General features: G+C 40.3%; 1 protein-coding gene across 1 annotated transcript; it reads left to right on the top strand.

Moving 5' to 3' along the window:
• Positions 1 to 18,351: 18,351 nt before the first annotated feature.
• On the top strand, positions 18,352 to 19,255 carry LOC138873768 (uncharacterized mitochondrial protein AtMg00860-like). Its single transcript, XM_070152246.1, has 3 exons — positions 18,352 to 18,511; positions 18,602 to 18,656; positions 18,781 to 19,255. The coding sequence occupies exons 1-3, from the start codon at positions 18,352 to 18,354 to the stop codon at positions 19,253 to 19,255; spliced, it is 690 nt and encodes a 229-aa protein (XP_070008347.1).
• The last annotated feature ends 279 nt before the right edge of the window (positions 19,256 to 19,534 follow it).

Below are 19,534 nucleotides of genomic sequence, written 5' to 3'. Positions count from 1 at the left end.
GGTACACAAATCCAACCTTGCATCCTCAATGCCCCATCTTCACCAATAGTCACATCTCTGGCATCACCGTGCTGAACCTTGTCCTTGAGGACAAGCAAATGAGGGTCATCATACTGCCGCTCTCTGATACGATCAAATAAGAAAGACCGAGAAACCATGCAAGCTAGAACCCGACTGGGCTCCGAAAGATCCAATCTCACAAACGGGCTGGCTAAGGCCTGAACATCCATCGCCATAGGCCTCTCCGATGCTGGTAAATAAGCCAAACTCCCTAAACTCTCTGCCCGGCGACTCAAAGCATCGGCCACCACATTGGCCTTGCCCAAGTGATACAAAATAGTGATATCATAGTCCTTCAGCAACTCTAACCACCTCCTCATGCGTAAATTTAGATCCTTTTGCTTGAACAGGTGCTGCAAGCTCCGATGGTCAGTATAAATCTCACAGGGAACCCCGTATAAATAATGGCGCCAAATCTTCAGGGCGTGAACAATGGCAGCTAACTCAAGGTCATGAACAAGGTAGTTCTTCTCAAGTATCTTCAACTGTCTGGACGTGTAGGCAATCACCCTACCGTCCTGTATCAACACCACTCTGAGGCCAATCCTCGAGGCATCACAATAGACTATATAAAATCCCGAACATGTAAGCAATATCAAAACTGGGGCTGTAGTCAAAGCTGTCTTGAGCTTCTGAAAATCTGCCTCACACTCCTCCGTCCACTGGAACAGAGCACCCTTCTAGGTCAACCTGGTCATAGGGGTTGCAATTGATGAAACCCCTCCACAAAATGATGGTAGTAGCCCGTCAAGCCAAGGAAACTGCGAATCTCGATAGTTGAGGATGGTCTGGGCCAACTCTAAACAACCTCTCTCTTCTTCGGATCCACCTGAATACACTCACTCGATACCACGTGGCCTAAGAATGCCACTAAATCCAACCAAAACTCAAATTTCGAGAACTTAGCATATAACTTCTTCTCTCTTAAAGTCTGAAGCACAGTCCTCAAGTGCTGCTCATGATCTTCCCGACTCCGGGAATACACCAAAATATCATCAATAAAGATAATGACGAACGAGTCAAGATACGGTCGGAACACACTGTGCATCAAATGCATAAAGGCTGCCGAGGCATTGGTCAACCCAAATAACATAACAAGGAACTCGTAATGACCATACCGAGTCCTGAAAGAAGTCTTCGGGATATATAGCTCCAGAATCTTCAACTGATGGTAACCTGAGTACAAATCAATCTTAGAAAACACTCATGCTCCCTGAAGCTGGTCAAACAGATCATCAATACGAGGCAAAGGATAATGGTTTTTCACTTTAACCTTGTTTAACTGGCGATAATCAATACACATATGCATAAAACCATCATTTTTCTTTGCAAACAAGACAGGATCACCCCAAGGTGATACACTAGGCCGAATAAAACCCTTGTCAAGCAATTCCTATAACTGATCCTTCAACTCAGGAGGAGCCATACGATACGGAGGAATAGAAATAGGCTGAGTGCCCAGCAATAGATCAATGCCAAATTCAATATCTCTATTAGGTGGCATGCCTAGAAGAACAGCTGGAAACACATCGGGAAAATCCCGTACTACTGGGACTAAATCAACTGAAGGGTATCAATACTGACATCTCTCACATAAGCTAAATACACGTCACACCCCTTCTTAACCAAATGTTGTACTAGGAGTGTGATCTAAAGTACCCCTCCACTCAACACGTGGTACACCTGGCATAGCCAGTGTCACGGTTTTGGTGTGACGATCAATAATAGCATAATGGGGCGACAACCAGTCCATACCCAAGATAATATCAAAATCTACCATGCTGAGCAACAATAGAACGGCTTTGGTCTCAAAACCGCTAAGAGAAACCTAACACGACCGATAAATGCGGTCCATAATAAGAAAATCTCCCACAAGAGTAGAAACATAAACAGGGGAACTCAAAAAATCCCGAGATACACCCAAATACGGAGCAAAATTAGAAGACAAATAAGAATAAGTGGAGCCTGGATCGAATAGAACCGATGCATCTCTGTGACAAACCAGTATAATACTTGTGATGACAGAATCAGAGGCAACAGCCTCGGTACGGGCAGTAAGGGCATAGTATCAGGCCTAGACTCCCCCTTTAGGCCGACCTCTACCTCCCCGACCTCCACATCTGGCTGGCTGAGCAGGTGGGGTAGCAACTGGAGCTGTAACAATAGCCTGAGAACTCTGCAAGGCACGTTGTGACTAAGAAATCTGTGGAGGTGCACCCCTCCCAAGTCTGGGGCAATCCCTCACCATATGACATATGTCACCACACTCAAAAAAAGCTCTGGGAGGACGTGGTGGCTGTGACTGGCTCGAGCCAGGTCTGCTGGACTGACCTTTGAAAGCACCCCGCGCAGGAGGCGTGCTAGATACTGGAGGTGCATAATAAGGCTCCTGAGGTCTAGGAGGAGCTGGGATACTACTGGCTTTTAGAAGAGCTGAATGAACAGGGCGACTCATATAATCCCTACCATGACGACCTACTGCTGGGGCACGGGCACCAGAGAAATTGCCTGACTCTCGAGACATCTTGGCCTCCCTCTCCTCTCTCTCCCTAGCATGCTTACCCTCAATCCTCCTAGAAATACTCACCACCTACTGATAAGAAATATCCATCTCCAACTCACGAGCCATGCTAGACCTTATGTTGGGAATAAGGCCCTCAATAAACCAGCGTACCCTCTCGCGAATAGTAGAAACCAAGGCTGGTGCATGCCTAGCTAAACTAGTGTAACGGACTGCATACTATGAGACAGTCATAGTACCCTGGCGCAAATGTTTAAACTCTGCGCCCCTTGCGTCCCTGAGGCTCTGAGGAACATACTCTCTCAGGAACAGATCTGAAAATTGAGTCCAAGTCAGCAAAGCAGCCTCATCCGGACTGTCTAACTCATAGGTGTGCCACCACTCATAGGCGGCTCCTCGAAGTTGGAAGGTAGTCAAGGAAACCCCGCTCGATCCTGATACACCTATGGTACTGAGAATGCAGTAACTCTCATCTAGAAATCACAGAGCATCCTCTGATGCTAAACTGCTGAATACATGAGGCTTGTACCTCTTGAACCTCTCAAGCCTCAACTGCTTCTCCTCGGAAGCCGCTGCCCTGTCCTCGGGCTGAACTGGCACTGCAGGCGGTACAGGAATAATCTCAGGGACCTGCTCAACATGCACTCGCTGCTCAGGAGTGCGGGCGGCGAGAGTCTGTGCTCCTCCCCCGGCCTGAGATGTAGCTGTAGCAAGGGGAAGCAATCCTTCCTGAGCCAGAGTGGTGTACATGCTCATGAACTGTGCCAGAGTCTCCTGAAGAGCTGGAGTAGTAGTAGCAGTAGGTGTGTCAGGTGCCTGGACTCCGGCTGGAACTGCTGGTGGTACCTCGGCGGCAGCTTGCGCAGGTGCTCTGGCTACACCACGTGTGCATCCTCGGCCTCTACCCTGGCCCCGGCCTATGACAGCTGCAGTAGGGGGGCGTGGGTGCCTGATCATCTCGGGTAGCACGTGTCCTCACCATCTGTGAGAGAATAGAAGACAGAAGTTTAGAATTGTGATGTCAAAATATCGCACGACAAGGAAATCAAATAAAGTAGAATTTACCTAATAGTTACATAGCCTCTCGTAGATAAGTACAGACGTCTCCATACCGGTCAGCGAAACTCTAATAAACCGGCTTGTGATCCATGACTCCTATGAACCTATATCTTTGATACCAACTTGTCACGACCCCGGTTCTCCCTCTGTGAACCATCGTGATGGCACCTAGTCCTCTACGACTAGGTAAGCCTAAATTGCGGAAGATAACCGAAGTGCGAAATAAAAACAAATTAAAACAGAATGAAGAGAGAATAAACAGTGTTTAAAAGTGCCGCCCAGCATACACAATATTTAACTGTCAAACTAATATATACTTCCAAGACCCGAAAACCCATGAATCACAAGCTAAGGACCACTACACAGCACTCTAACTTCAGAATATCTAATAAGGAAAAGAAATACATAAGGAAAAATGTTTAAAAGCTAGAATAGAAAGGGACTCCTCGGTCTGCGGACGCGATAGATATACCTCAAAGTCGCTGGAGTAGTTGCCTTGCCTCAAGGGTGATAGGACTGAGTCGCAGTACCTGGATCTGCACATGAAAAACATGCGCAGAAGGGGCATGAGTACACCACAGTGGTACTCAGTAAGTGCCAAGCCTAACCTCGGTCAGGTAGTGACGAGGGGGGTCAGGGCCCTACTGAGGTTAAATAAAATATAAAGTTTGACAGTGTAGAAAAGAACAGTATAAATAAATACAATGGTAAAAGTAACACAGGATATAAAAAGGGCAACAACAACTATTACAGAGACAAGGCAAAACACGGAAAGAAATGCGACTTAGCACCAAAATAACAACCGGGGATCTCCTAGGATACCGTCCTGTAGTCCCATATGTGCATATCCAATGGACCTCCCGGGATCCCGTCCCGTAGTCCAACTCATAGTGCGCGGGGATCTACCGGAATCCCGTTCCGTAGTCCCAAATGTAAATACCCAGTACTGGGGGAATCTACCGGGTGCATTCCTGTAGTTCTATCTAACTGTGCAGGGGGATCTACCGAAATCCCACATCCGTAGTCCCAAATAAACAGACAAAGGGGAGTTACCGGAATCCCACATTCGTAGTCCCAAAATAAATACACAGCAGCAACAGAAAAATATACAGAAATGGCAGAATTTCATATTAAGGCAACAAGTGATTCTAGCCTAGCATGCTGCACAGAATTCAGGTAAGGCAGGTTGAGCAAATAAGGCAATTAAGTCACTTAGACATGCTTTCCTAAGCTAACAACAGGCTTAATAGTGCAAATAATAAAAACAGGAAAGGAAATATACTAGTGATTACTTAATGAAAACCAGATTTCCAACAATTAGCACAAGGCATTTCAATTACCAAATATACCAATCCTAAGGGGAAGGTCCTCCACACAAGGTTAGACAAGCCACTTACCCCGAACCGGCTCAAAATCAATCTGAAACCACGGTCTTGCCACGAGTAATCGACTCCAAATGGCCCAAATCTATTCAATTCAATTTAATAACGTAAATAACACTTCAAGTAACTGATTCTACAAAGAAATTCTAAGCTAATACGCGAAATTAAGTAAAATGACCAAAATGCCCCTCGGGCCCAGGTCTCGGAATGGGGTAAAATTTATATTTTCAGAATCCTCACACTCTCTCGAGTTCATGCATACCAAAATTATCCAAATCTAAGGTCAAATTCCCAATCAAAAGTTGAATTCTAGGTCTAAGAACTTTCTTCCAACTTTTCCCCAATTTTTATCTCAAATCCGAAATTAAATGATGAATTCATGTTTGGATTAATGGGTTACAAGCAAAAAGGAGTTAATAATCGTTACCAATCGATATCTCTGAAAATCTCTCAAAGTCTCGCTCAAATCCGAGCTCCCAAGCTTAAGTTTTGATAATAGTGGCTAAACCCTCGATTTTGAACTTTATGTTCTGCCCAGTTGATTCCTTAATCGCGATCGCGGAAGACCAGTCGCAATCGCGAAGAACAAAAACTACGTGCCTCAGATTTACTCTACGCGAACGCGGAACCCCGTCCGCGAACGTGATGCTCTAGATCATTCAACCTACGCGATCCGGGTTGACTCCACGCGACTGCGTAGAGAAACACTTAACAAACCATTGGCGCCTTATTTCTTCTATGCGAACGCGGCCTAGCCCACGCATTCGTGATTCAGCAATGCTCATAACTACGCGTTCACATTCGGGTTCACGCGAACGCGAATTGCAAAAATTCCCTCTGCCTCGCCTAATCCTTCGCGATCGCGATCCTCCCCACGTGATCGCGATGAAGAAAAGTCTGCAACACATACCAGCAAAAATCTGATGCTTTTCCAAGTCCAAAATTGGTCCATTGAGCATCTGAAACACACCCGAGGCCCCAGGGACCTCAACCAAACCTACCAACATATCCCATAACTTCATTCAAACTTTCTCCAACCTTCGGAACGCTCAAAACAATATCAAAACACCTATTTTTTCATCGGATTCAAGCTTAAGAATTCCAAAAACTCTAAAAACACGCTTTCGATCAAAAAGTCTATCAAACCTCGTCCGAATGACCTGAAATTTTGCACACACGTCACATTAAATACTACAGAGCTACTCCAACTTCCGGAATTCCATTCCGACCCTCAGATCAAAATCTCACAATCGAACCGGAAACTTCAAAATTCAACTTGCGGCATTTCAAGCCTAAATTAGCTACGACCTCCAAAACATAACCCGAACACGCCCCTAAGCCTGAAATCACCCAACGGAGCTAACAGAACCATCGAAATTCCATTCCGAGACTGTCTTCATACTTTTCCGACAACGGTCGAAATTTCCAAACTAAAGCTCTCATTTAAGGACTAAGTATCTCAAAACTCTCCGAAACTTAAAATCGAACATCCCGACAATCAAAATAGCAAAAATAAACTTGGGGAAAGCAGTTAATAGGGGATCAGGGATTTAATTCTTAAGACGACCGGTCGGGTCGTCACATACATAGTCATGTGTTGAGAAAAAAGTTATATATCACACTCATTCACAAGCACAAGGTGCTATCAAAATACTAGCTTAAAGGGGGACATTTGTGTAAATCAGCCAAAATTATTAGGTTGTTGTATATTGGGAAAAAGGCACTGTATAGCCACTCTCAAAATAATAATAAAAAATTATATATTTTTTGTATATATACATTTTGTATGTTATATACATTTTTTATACACTTTTTCGGCCACCGAATATAAATAGTTTTTGGCGTGGGCTAAAACTGATAATACTCCCGGTATATTTCTAAAGGCCCAACTACCAAGCCCAAGTATCGGACCTCCCCAGGCTGCCCAAAGGTCTATCAGCGAACAAAGTAAAAATTGCACGGGGAGCCCTATTTGGTCGCCCTCATTTAACCTATACCCATTTTTTTTTTAAAACTTTTAACTTGTACCCACTTTTTAAACAAGTTCAGCTCCCTTTCTCCTCCTCCTTCTCCTTCTTCATTTTTTCTTCTTCTTATGCAACGATGACTTCAACATTGCTCTATTTGATTAATGAAGCTAAAACAAATATACTGAGGAAGCGAGGTTTTACCCATTTACATACGCAAAAACTTCAGCATCCCTAGAATATATTTAAGAAGGCTATATTTATATATTATTAATAACATTGCAAGGTGCTAACTTTCTGCTACGTGCTACAGATGAGATGACGACTTTAGACACAGTACATATGTGCAGCTATTGACAGAGATACAAAGATGCTCACGCATGATCTAAGAGTTTTGAAATTGGATTTTGGATGTAACTTCGATTGCTCTGACTGAAAGGTTATTACAATGGTAACTTTGAACTCTAGGGAAAATGGACTGCAAAGATGATAATATCAGCAAATATACCCAGTGAAGTTTCCCAGTTATAACACAAAAACTATAGCTCTAGAGCTGAAGTTTCCCAGTTACAACACAAAAACTTCAGCTCTAGAGCTGAAGTTTTCCAGTTACAAAACAAAAACTTCAGCTCTAGAGCTGAGCTTCAGGTCCGGCTACTAGAATGCTGAAGTTTTGCGTGATTGCCTTTGCTACTTCAGCTCCGTGTGCTGAAGTTATGCGAAAAAGCGGGTACGCTTGCAATTTTTTTTGCAAAGCGGGCACAAGTTAAAATGTGACACAAAAAATGGTATAGATGCAAATGCTCCGCGAACAAATGTACTATGGGATAACCCGTAGGCCCTATGTACCTCCTCTGAAGACCATCATAATTGGATCCCATTTGATATTAAGATCAGCTTTAAGAACTCAAAAATATTCTGCAACAGGAATTTCCACGCAAATGATACTAATAATTGTTAAAGACGGGCTAATTTAGCTTGACATGCGTTTAATATTCTATATCTGTTTGGGTTAAATAAATCATTGTTTATCAGAGTTATCTGAGATTTCTTTTCTTTTACTAACATATAAATATTAGTCGATCGAAATTTTGATATTGCGGATATCTCTATATATATCTATTTATATATATATCTATATTTATATCTATCTATCTATATCTATCTATCTATCTATATTATTATAAAAACACTGAATAATTTATGCTAAATATTAGATGACTAAAATATTCTCGAAACTTTAATAGACTTTTATATCCTTAATATTTTGAGTTAAAGATGGATATAATTATAGTATTCCAAATATATTACCCAGAATGGAATTCTTTCCAGATTAAAACTCCACGTATGCCGACAGCAAATTCCTACTCTATCAATACCTAAAACTTTTAAAACAACTACAGCCGGTAAAGTTGGAAATAAATTATGAATTTGGATAAACTTACTATACTTGTCATTATGATAAACAACTTGAATAAAAATTAATATTAAATATTATTGTATTCTTTAACCGATTTATAAACTTATTCGTATCATTTTATAATTTTAAACTATTTAGTTCCAATTTATTATTTGATTATCACATCATTATTATGATTTGGTTTGCATTACATATATATAACTTCTATTTTAAGCAACTCATTATCTAACTTTAACAATTACTTATGGTACATGTTTGTAATATTTGACACAAGATATTCGTGCAACGCACGGGTATAGAGACTAGTTATTATAAAAGCACGAATATTGAAACATTAAATGTTGAATGACGAAAATATCCTTAAAATATTAATAGACTTTTATACCCTTTTCAAAATTTAATTATTACTCCAAATAAATAACTCCATGTTCGATAAAATTGTAATATTAAGTGTCGCACCTAATACTTATATATCACTAGAAGAAATCAGACATTTAGCGGCGACGTAAGTCGCCACTAATGCACAGAATATCGCCACTTAAAACCAATTAGTATCAACTTTTGGGTCGCTCCATGTGCAACTGTTACTAAATATTATTTGTGACGACTGCTGAAAGTTGCCACAAAAAGAACTCTTTTGCGGCGAATTCAGTCGCCACAATACCTTCAGTGGCAGCTCTTATCGCCACTATAGTATGTGATTTAGTAGAGAGAATTGTCGCTACAAATACTAATAGTTTTTGTTACAAATTTTTCAACAGATTTCATTTTTCTAAACACAATTAAGCTGCAACAATATTTCTATTAATATTACATAAATGTATCATAAGAGACACCATTCAGAGCATTTCTCAAACAAAGTGATAAAGGAACTTCTTATTAAAAATTCAAAACATAGAATCTGTGCATATACGTGAAATGTCCAAAAAAAAAAAGAGCAAAAATAAAATGTATTCGAGCTCCTCTTGGCTAGCATCATTTCCTCTTGAAAATTATATCCGCAGAATGCAGCAAGAAATTCTTGCAGCCAAAGGAGGGAGCAGAAAAATCCTATACAAAATCGAAAGAGAATAATATTGGTCGTTTCCAAGTGCCGCTCTTTTGTATTATTCCATAAGAAGGCACATTATTATCTTTTACGTAGACATTGGACAAATTGGTTACTACCTACAAAAGAAATTCAAGGAGATTTGTGTTAGAAAACACATTTAGATACCATAAAATGAAATGATATAATCATGTCAATATGTTTCAAAAAAATCATGTTAACCATGATAACCAAATTACTTTCTTTCATATGTAGTGCCCAAGCTAAATATAGCAAATTAGAACTTTCTTTACTGTTTATTCACTAATGATATTTTCTGAAAAGAACAAACCTCATAAATGCCATATCATAGTCTACTGTGATGGAAGTATAGTTTGGCAATATTAGCGTTTGAAATAGTTCCCGAGTTGCTGGTATAAATTGATTCATATTTCCTAGTCCAATTCTATCCCAATTTGCACTATGTTCTCTCTGTTTCTACTTCTAATAGGTGCTTTACCAACTATAGTATACTAATTTCAAAGTGAAACTACTTGATGAAGAGTACAAAGTGAACTTCCATATTCAGGCATACAAATCTATCTTGGTCTACTATATGGTGTATCTTAGGAGCTTCTCACCAGCTATAGCATATATATGTTAGGATCTTTTTGATGATATACATGCTGAAAAATAAAATAAAACCGATCTTTCTCCGAATCAACAGTTGGGGAGAAATGAAAAGCCAAGTTACAAAATAATTATAAAAACTTAACTCGAGATGGACTACACGTACTGATAAATTAACTTGTAAAAATAGAAAATTAAGGCCAGAAATTGCACTGCTCATGTAAAATTTAAAAATTAAACAGGACGTTATTCATACAACAAAAGCCTGCTAAAAATAAAAAAGGTAGAGATCTTACCACTTCAGCATGTATTGGGTGCGACGTTCCACTGTTTGACGACCAAAAAACTCCCCTCAATCAATGCAAGATGGCTAAGAAACAGAAAGTTAACTTACAATTAAATTTTGATACAGCCATACCAAAGAACAATGACATTTATGGTGAGTTTTTCTCACCTGATAAATTTTCTCGTTGATATTAGTGTTGGCATGTATTTCCTCAATAGTGAGTTGAATGAGATTATTTTGAGGACCTCCAGGCATCCAACTGTCAATAATATTCTAAGGATTAGAAGTGGATTTTAAAAATAGAAGGAAGAAAATAGAAATGCTTTCTACCTTTTTTTGTTAAAGGGAGAATTCTTTCCACCTTTATGGATTTTCATGTGATCCGAATTATTCAAGTGGGTGACAGTCACACTTGAGCATCACAGCCAATATTAAGCATATATGAATGAGATCATAGGATTTCAAGAGACCCAAACTTGAAAGATTTTGAAATACATTGCAACTAGTAATAAGATGCTTACATGCTAATAGTGAAGTTATAGCCATGATACTTTTTACTACAGATATAATATCTAGCCAATCATGTCAAATAAGGTTTTGCAATCAATGAATCCTTTTCTTTTCGTGTTTGGATTTCTAAATGTAATACATGTATTCACACTCCCCTTTCCCCCAATGAAAAATAGTAAAATATAATAACATCATGAAAGACGGAAATAAGTAAGGCAATTAACTCGTAAAGCCTTAGACAATCTAATGTACTGTTACGCAATACCTTCCTGATGTTTTTTGGAAGGACAACGTAAGGCTAAGCAATTGATATCAGTGCGGTTGTTGTCCGCCAATGAGGTCCCCTCCGCACGCTAGACTAAATTGTCAGTGTCGTGCAAGAAAACCAATGTCACGAGCAATTGCGGAAGCTGAGAGAGATTTGGGTTTTGAATGTTGGTGATGATTTTATTGATGAATGAAAGCTGATTACAAAAGATGCGGTGTCGAGGGGGAGAGACACCAGTACAGAAGATTAATTGCTTGAAAAATGTTTGATTGCTTGATCCCCCTTAATAATGCTTAAAAAAAGTAAACCAAAGTTACATGACTCGCCCTAATAAAGTTGTAGAAGCACACTAAATAAAAATGATGTAAACTAGACTATAATTATAATGAAAAGGACTTAGTTTATTACAATGTAGAAACAAGTCCGATGGCAGCAACTTTGTCTTGCGGGTCAGGGTCTGCGCTCGCAGTGCTGTTGGCGCGCGCGACACTTGTTGTGTTTGCCTGAGGCTGGGCGCTGGTGCTTGGCATCAGGGTCTGGGCGCGAGGCGCTGCTGGAATTAGCCTGCAGGGCACTGGCGAGGCATCAGGATCTACGTGCACGGCGCTGTTGTCATTGGCCAGCCGCTGTGCGCTGGCGAGAGGCATCGGTAGGGCGACAGAGGCACCTGTGTTGGCACCGTCCTCGGAGCCATGTTAGGATGATGATAATGATGATGATGATTGTTCTGGTGGTTGATGGTTGGGAGGTATGCGCCCCTCTGTTCTTTGAGTTTGCTTTGATAGCGATGCAATGATTTCATGCGGCTGACATGAAAGACTGGATGAATTTTCCACCAGGATGGGGTTTTCACCTGGTATGTGGACTTCCCAATGCGTTTTTCAATGGGCAGGGGGCCGATGTATTTTTGTTGCAGGCGAGGGTCATGGGTCCTCTCTGCAAACAAGTATCGCTTTGGGATGCATAGCATTACTTTGTCCCCTGCTTGATGATGGGCAAAACAAAGATTATGTTCGGTGAACCTTTTTGCCCGCTCTTGGGCTTTGACGAGATAGCTCCGTACTATCCCCATGTTGCGCTCCCATTCGCTCGAGTAGTTGGCAGCTCGAGGAGATTTCGGCATGGTTGATGCATTCACCGTTTGCGGGAGAAGCGGTTGTTGTACTGTAACAATTTCAAAAGGGCTTTTGTTTGGATGATGGATCTTTTGAGAATTGAAACACAGTTGAGCAGCATCCAAGAGCTTCACCCAACCGGTTGCAAAGTTGCGGAGATATTCCTCCAGCATGTCATTGAACTGGTCTGTCTGGACATCCGATGGTGGATGTATGTCTGAGTTGTGACTCAATGTCGACCCAAAGCACCTGAAGAGATGGGTCCAAAAGTTGCTAGTGAAACGTGAGTCGCGCCCACTAACAATGTCTTTGGGCAGACCCCAATGTTTGACAATGTGCGAGAAGAAGAGTCGAGTTGTATCTTCTGCAGAGATATTTTGCGGGGCTGCTATGAAGGTTGCATAGTTTGAAAACTGATCTATGACAACCAAGATGGATGCAAGATTACCGACTTGGGGCAATCCCGTGATGAATCTGAGGGAAACACTTTCCCATGGTCTCTGTGGGACATGTAATGGCTGCAAGGGTCCCGTCTGTGATGAATGATCTGACTTATCCTTGTGGCATGGCTGACAAGTCTTCACACACTGAGGAGCATCACCAGTCTTTTGAGGTCGATGACATGATAGCTGATTGTTGCTGCGAAGGGTAGCCGGAACCAGGGGTTCATGTCTGTTGACTACCTTCTCCAACTGCATGGCCGAGATGTTTCCCGCGACCATCTTTATAGGAAATCATGGTATGGTGCAGGACTTGGTCCCGTTTTCTCCCATCATCAGGAGCATGTTGGCATATGGTACCGGTATGGTGTTGGTTTTCATCATGAACTCCAAACCCACTATTATGTCGAAGTCATCTATGATTGCGATGCGCAGGTCGATGCTCCATTTGTATGGCCCAAGTTTCACTGGGACATCTGTAGCTGTTCCACCCAATGTCTGGGGTGGCGAGTTGATAACCTTGACATGGCCTTTACTCTTTTGCACAACTAGACCCAAGCGCTCTACCTGAGTTGAAGCCAAGTAGTTGTGGGTAGCACCCGTGTCTATCAATGCATGAATGGGCTTGCCATTCACTTTCAATTAGACAAACATTAGGGTCCTCGCTTGTTTAGGAGGCCTCTCGTCCATCTTTTCCTTCCCTTTCTTGGTGATTAGGCCTGAGATTTTCTTAGGAGGACATGCACTGGTCCCCATTAAGGCATGTGGAATGGAGCCAAAAATTGCATTGAAGGCGCCTACCTGGTCTGCTTCTGATATGTCTGATGCATCTTACTCATCCTCGATAGTTTGATGAGCATTGATCTTTATGTTTGGGCATTCAATGTTCCAATGTGCCCCGCCACAATGACGACATTCTGAGGGAGGCTTTCTCCCTGATTGTTGTTGATGGATGCAACACTGTTGCTGTTGGAGGGAGGAGTTTTAGTTTTTGATGCACTCCAATCTCCCCCACTTTTGCTTGGGCCACCATTGCTGAGATGGTTCCCGTTGAATCCCCCTCGGACAGACAGCCGAGGTCTGTCGTTCTGAGTTCCCAAGTGATAATCGCCAAGGCATTCTGCAACTTGAATGGTCTTGGGCAGGGTGTCTACCCGTTGTCTCTGTAGTTCCATACGGGCATGAGGTTTCAAACCTTCTATGAATGCGAAGAGTTTGTCTTTGTCCCCCATGTCGCGTATGTTTAGCATGAGGTTGGAGAATTCACGCACATACTCCCGCACTAACCTGGTGTGGTGGAGCTCCCGTAGCTTTCTCCTTGCATTGTATTCCACATTTTCGGGGAAGAACTACAGGCGTATGGCTGCTTTCAATTCATCCCATGTCTGGAGAGTATCTTCACCGGCCCTGATGGCTTTGTATTTGACCCACCACCAAAGTTTGGCATCGCCCTGAAGATACATGGCAGCAGTTGCTATCTTTTTGGATTCTTCTAAATAGCCCACGACATCGAAGTTTTGTTCTATGTCGAAGATAAAGTTTTACACTTCTTTAGCATCCCGGAATCCGTCGTATGACTTTGGCTCTGGTACCTTAAGTTTTTGTAGAATGGGGGTGAGGCTTGCTGCACCCCTGATATGGTTGTCGCCCCCTCGAAGTAGTCTTTGTATGGCAGCATTGACAACATTGAGTTGGCCTGTCAAGTCGTTTATGGTTTGCTGCATGGTAGTTAGTCTGTCTGCCTCTTGTTCCCGATGGGATAAATCGTCGGCATGCTCCTGTTGGAGGTCCTCAAATTTGCCATGAATATTGGGAGTTTCAATGGCTGCCGTTTGCCGGTCATCCTCAGGGTCACGACTGATGTTTGCAATGTCATTTTCTGCCTACCGTATTCTGCGGTCCAGGTCGTCCAACCTTAGCACTAGGTTGGTGCTTAAATCAGGCACCATATCTACGATGGGTCGTAATCGGTCAACCGTCTCTTCTAGGGATGCTAGGCGCTCCCCATGATTCACCATGGTCAGAAATGGTGATGATGGCAAATGTGTTCCCTCGTCTGATATGGAGCCTAAGATCTGATACCAACTGTTACGCAACCCCTTCCTGATGTTCTTTGGAAGGGCAACGTAAGGCTAAGCAACTGATGTCAATGCGGTTGCTGTCCGCCAATGAGGTCCCCTCCGCACGCTAGACTAGATTGTCAGTGTCGTGCGGGAAAACCAATGTCATGAGCAATTGCGGAAGCTGAGAGAGAATTGGGTTTTGAATGCTGATGATGATTTTATTGATGAATGAAACCTGATTACAAAAGATGCGGTGTCGAGGGAGAGAGACACCAGTACAGAAAATTGATTACTTGAAAAATGTTTGATTGCTTGATTCCCCCTAATAATGCTTAAAAAAAATAAACCAAAGTTACATGACTCGCCCTAATAAAGCTGTAGAAATACACTAAATGAAAATGATGTAAACTAGCCTATAATTACAATGAAAAGGACTTAGTTTATTACAATGTAGAAACAAGTCCTATGGCAGCAACTTTGTCTTGCGGGCAGGGTCTGCACCCGCAGTGCTGTTGGCGCGCGCGACACTTGTTGTGTTTGCCTGAGGCTGGGCGCTAGTGCTTGGCATCAAGGTCTATGCGCGAGGCGCTGCTGGAATGGGCCTACAGCTGGGCGCTGGCGAGGCATCAGGATCTGCGCGCGCGGTATTGTCATTATGCGTGGCGCTGTTGTCATTGGCCAGCCGCTGGGCACTGGCGAGAGGCATCGGTGGGGCGACAGAGGCACCTGCGCGCTTGTCACTTGGTGTAGCCAAGACCACGGGGCCGACCATAGCGTTAGGCATTGTGAGGCTTGCTAGGCCGCCATGGGACGCGGCCAAGGGGTCATAGGGCGTGTCTGGAAAGCAGCCCATGACAGTACAAATGATCAAACAATATAATAACATTATCCAATAACTGAACACAGAAACCCAGTAATAAATAGAAGCAAAACCAAGGTCCATATCATATATTAAAGAAGAGAACAAGAAACAATCTTATTGAACTAATAAAAACCTTAATGGTTTATGCAATCAGCAGAAAAATATATTTCAAAGGGCAACATGGTATATGATTGATAGAGAAAATCAGCATTCTAACCATTACGAAAATTACCGCAACAAAAATAGACTTGAGACATTGTACATGCAATAACTCGAACACATTCTGGACATCCATAAACTATACTAATTGGGCAATAATATACAGACTCATCACAAGATATGTCATCATCTTATTCATTTCAGTATTTTATATCAAATTTAATCTGCTTATCCAAATCAAAAATTAAACATTAAGTTTGCGAGCAGAACTTTCGAAGAATGTTCAAAGAAATCCAACTTCTCTATTCAATTATACAACATTACCATAATTGAAAAGGAAATCTACACAAAATATTAACTATAAAATATTAAGTTTCAGCAAAACAGTTTCTTTAAACTCTCTAAAAATCAAAATTAAATGTTGACACATCCATAACAAAGAAAGAAAAATGAGAAATAAAACAGAAAGTAAAAATGCAAGGGAAAAAAGAAAGCCTTCACTAAGTTACGAATCTCAGAAGAAATGATGGAAATAGCACGAGGCCGCTTATTGACGCTATGTAGATACCTACTTTCCTCTCCAAAGATAAATAGTTTCCTTCTAATTTCTACTTTCATATTTCAACTCGAAATTTTCTTCAACAGACCCGATTTTGAGATATAGACAAAGAGAAAGGGATTTGAGTGAGACAAAAGGCTAGAAGCTAGAAATAAGGGTTTCGGGAGAATGGGATAAATGATTTGGGAGAATGAGATTTTTAGCGGGGAGTTGTCACAGCTCTAGAGTTTTAGGAGAATGGGGAAGATGGGTTTGGGGAAATGATAGAAATAAAGAAATGTACGATTCTCTTAAGCAATATGACATTTATTTATTAAAATTTTAATTTTAATCAAGAGAATTAGTAGCCACAAAGTCACTACAATAAATATTTAGCAGCAACTATTGATGGGTCGCTACAAATGCCTCTTTAGCAAAAAAAATTTCTTAGGAAAAATAAAAACTTATCATACATCATTATTGAGAGGTTCGGCGATTATCTCTTTCATCAAGTGTTTTTGTTAGCACCAATTTTTTTTTTTTGAATTTCCTTTTATTGTGTTATATTGAAGATTATGGAGTTTAATTTTGACGGGTACTTAAAGGTTGGGGAGTCGAAGATATGATTTCTTTCTGGATTCAATCGTTCTTTTTATATTTTGATTTTGCAAGATTTAATTTAATTACCTTCGAGTGAGATCCCCGACGAATTATCTTCTGATGGAATTTTATTGGTACTTAAAAGTATATTTCACTTTGCAAAAAGCTTGGCCATATGTAATATATAGCTCGTGGATTTATTTTTTAAAGAAAAAAGAAGTATGTGCTCTTCCAAATATAAATATTTATTACACAATTAAGTGCACCTTCAAACAATTTCTAATGTTAGATTTTACTAGCCTCAAACATGTCACAAATTATATTTTGCCCCATTAGAAAGCATTCTTGCGGAACAAACTATACACAAGGAATATCCTTCATAAATAAGTGCATTTACCGGAAAACAATGAGGGATTTAATTGTGTGGGTTGAAGAATTACGTTAGAAAGAGAACTTCTAATTATTTACCGTAATTATAAGCATGACACATATGTATTTCTCCAGATTTTAGTGTCTTTTCTTAAATCATGGAAAAATAGTATGTTTCATTAAAAAAATAATATATTAATCAAGACCAGCCTAACAAGAGTTAGGAGTATATCTTAATATCACAGGGGAGGAAAAGAAAAAACACTGAAAAAATGTGCGGAAGTATGAATAGTGACATGTCTAGATAAATTGCATGGCCAATATTATTGACATATTCAAAGATCTTAAAAAATAAAATCCCATATAGTAAAAAGAGACACATGAAACAAGTATTTATGGTTCAATCTACCAAGTATTCTTATATGTACGAAATTCTTACTTGTCCTTTTTCATATAAGTAATTAAAAAGATATAAGAAAATAAATTAGCTAAAAATAACGTCTTTAATATCGTAAGTTGCATGAGATTTAAAACAATAAGGATGTAAGATACGAAAAAAAAGTATTCAAAAGAAGTTGTCATTATCATTTTTCTTTATTTTTATATTCATTCCAATAAATGATAAACCCTTATATTTTTTTCATATTACATTATTATTTGTAATTCAATATTAGTTATATAAGAGTTTATATTTTTATTTATCAATATTTTTCTAGGAGCTATAGTTTTATTTCTTCACTCACAAATTTTTAAAAGACCAAAAGGTTCAAATTATTCAATTTGTTTTATTATCTTTAAATAATTATGGTAAGTATTTGGTAAAAATAATAATAATAATTTTCATAAGATATGCATTCCACATCTCATAAATCATAATACATATAAAGATTTCTGTAAAGTAGCAATTATGCATGATACAGGTGATACGTATGGGTAGTACAGAAGAATAGTGGCATGCTATTAAGGCTGAGGAGGAACCTGAGACAGATGCCAGGCTAGTACAATTACTAGCTGATTATTCTGGAGTATTTGAAGAGCCTGCTGAATTACCTCCTTCTAGGGGGGTTTTGATCACATGATTGTTCTACAAAATGGTACTGAACCTGTGAATAAAAAGTCATATAGGTATCCTTCAGTTAAGAAGGATATTATTGAAGGTCTTGTACAACAGATGCTGAACCAAGGCATTATTCAGCCTAACTGCAGCCCTTTTGCTTCACCAGTGATCCTAGTAGGTAAGAAGGATGGTTCGTGAAGGTTGTGTGTCGACTATAGAGATTTGAATAAGCATACTGTAAAGAACAAGTTTTTCATTCCTATTGTAGGAGATTTGCTAGATGAACTTGGAGGTTCTAAGGTCTTTTCTAAAATAGATCTAAGGTCTAGATATCATTAGCTCAAAATGGCCAACATGTGCCTAAAACTGCCTTCAGAACTCATTCTGGATATTTTGAGTATTTGGTAATGCCATTTTGTCTGTCAAATGCTCCTGCAACTTTTCAAGGATTGATGAACTTTATTTTTCAGAAGTTTCTCAGGAAATATGTGTTGGTCTTTTTTTTGACATCCTCATATACAGCAGCACTATAGAGGATCACTTAACCCATTTGAAGTTTGTTTTTGTGGAAATGAGCAAACATCATCTCTTTGCAAAAAGGAGCAAATGTTTCTTTGGAGTTCAGAGGATTGAATATTTAGGATATTTCATCACAGCTGAAGGAGTATCTACTGATCCTCCAAAGATAAAAACAGTCCAGAACTGGCCTACAACAACAACTCTCAAACAGTTTAAGGAATTTCTGGGCCTAGCTGGTTATTATAGAAGATTTATTAAAGGTTTGGGGGTGATTTGCAAACCCCTAACTGATCTCACTAAGAAAGATGGATTCAAATGGCCGACTGCAGCAGATGCAACTTTTGCAGCTTTGAAAAAAACACTCATTCAAACTCATGTTCTGGCTTTACAAGATGTTACTTAGACTTTCATTGTAGAAACTGATGCCAATGGCTATGGCATTGGAGTAGTACTTATGCAGGAGGGGCACTCAATAGCTTTTATTAGAAAAGTAGTGATGACCCAAAAGGTCATCTCATATTTTAGAATCCAATTAGGGATTTCGAGGCCTTTAAGACCTCATTTTATTTCTCCTCGACTTGCATGTGCAGTCCGGGCGCGCTTTCGGAAAACCTTTATGTGAAAATTTGAGAAAATGCTATGTTTTGACTTTAAAAATTGATTTAAGTTGACTTCGGTCAAT

Source organism: Nicotiana sylvestris, chromosome 7 (genome assembly GCF_000393655.2).
Source record: "Nicotiana sylvestris chromosome 7, ASM39365v2, whole genome shotgun sequence".
NCBI classification, from domain to species: Eukaryota; Viridiplantae; Streptophyta; class Magnoliopsida; order Solanales; family Solanaceae; genus Nicotiana; species Nicotiana sylvestris.
Note: the sequence above shows the minus strand (reverse complement) of the source record. Positions and strands in the feature narration are given on the sequence as shown.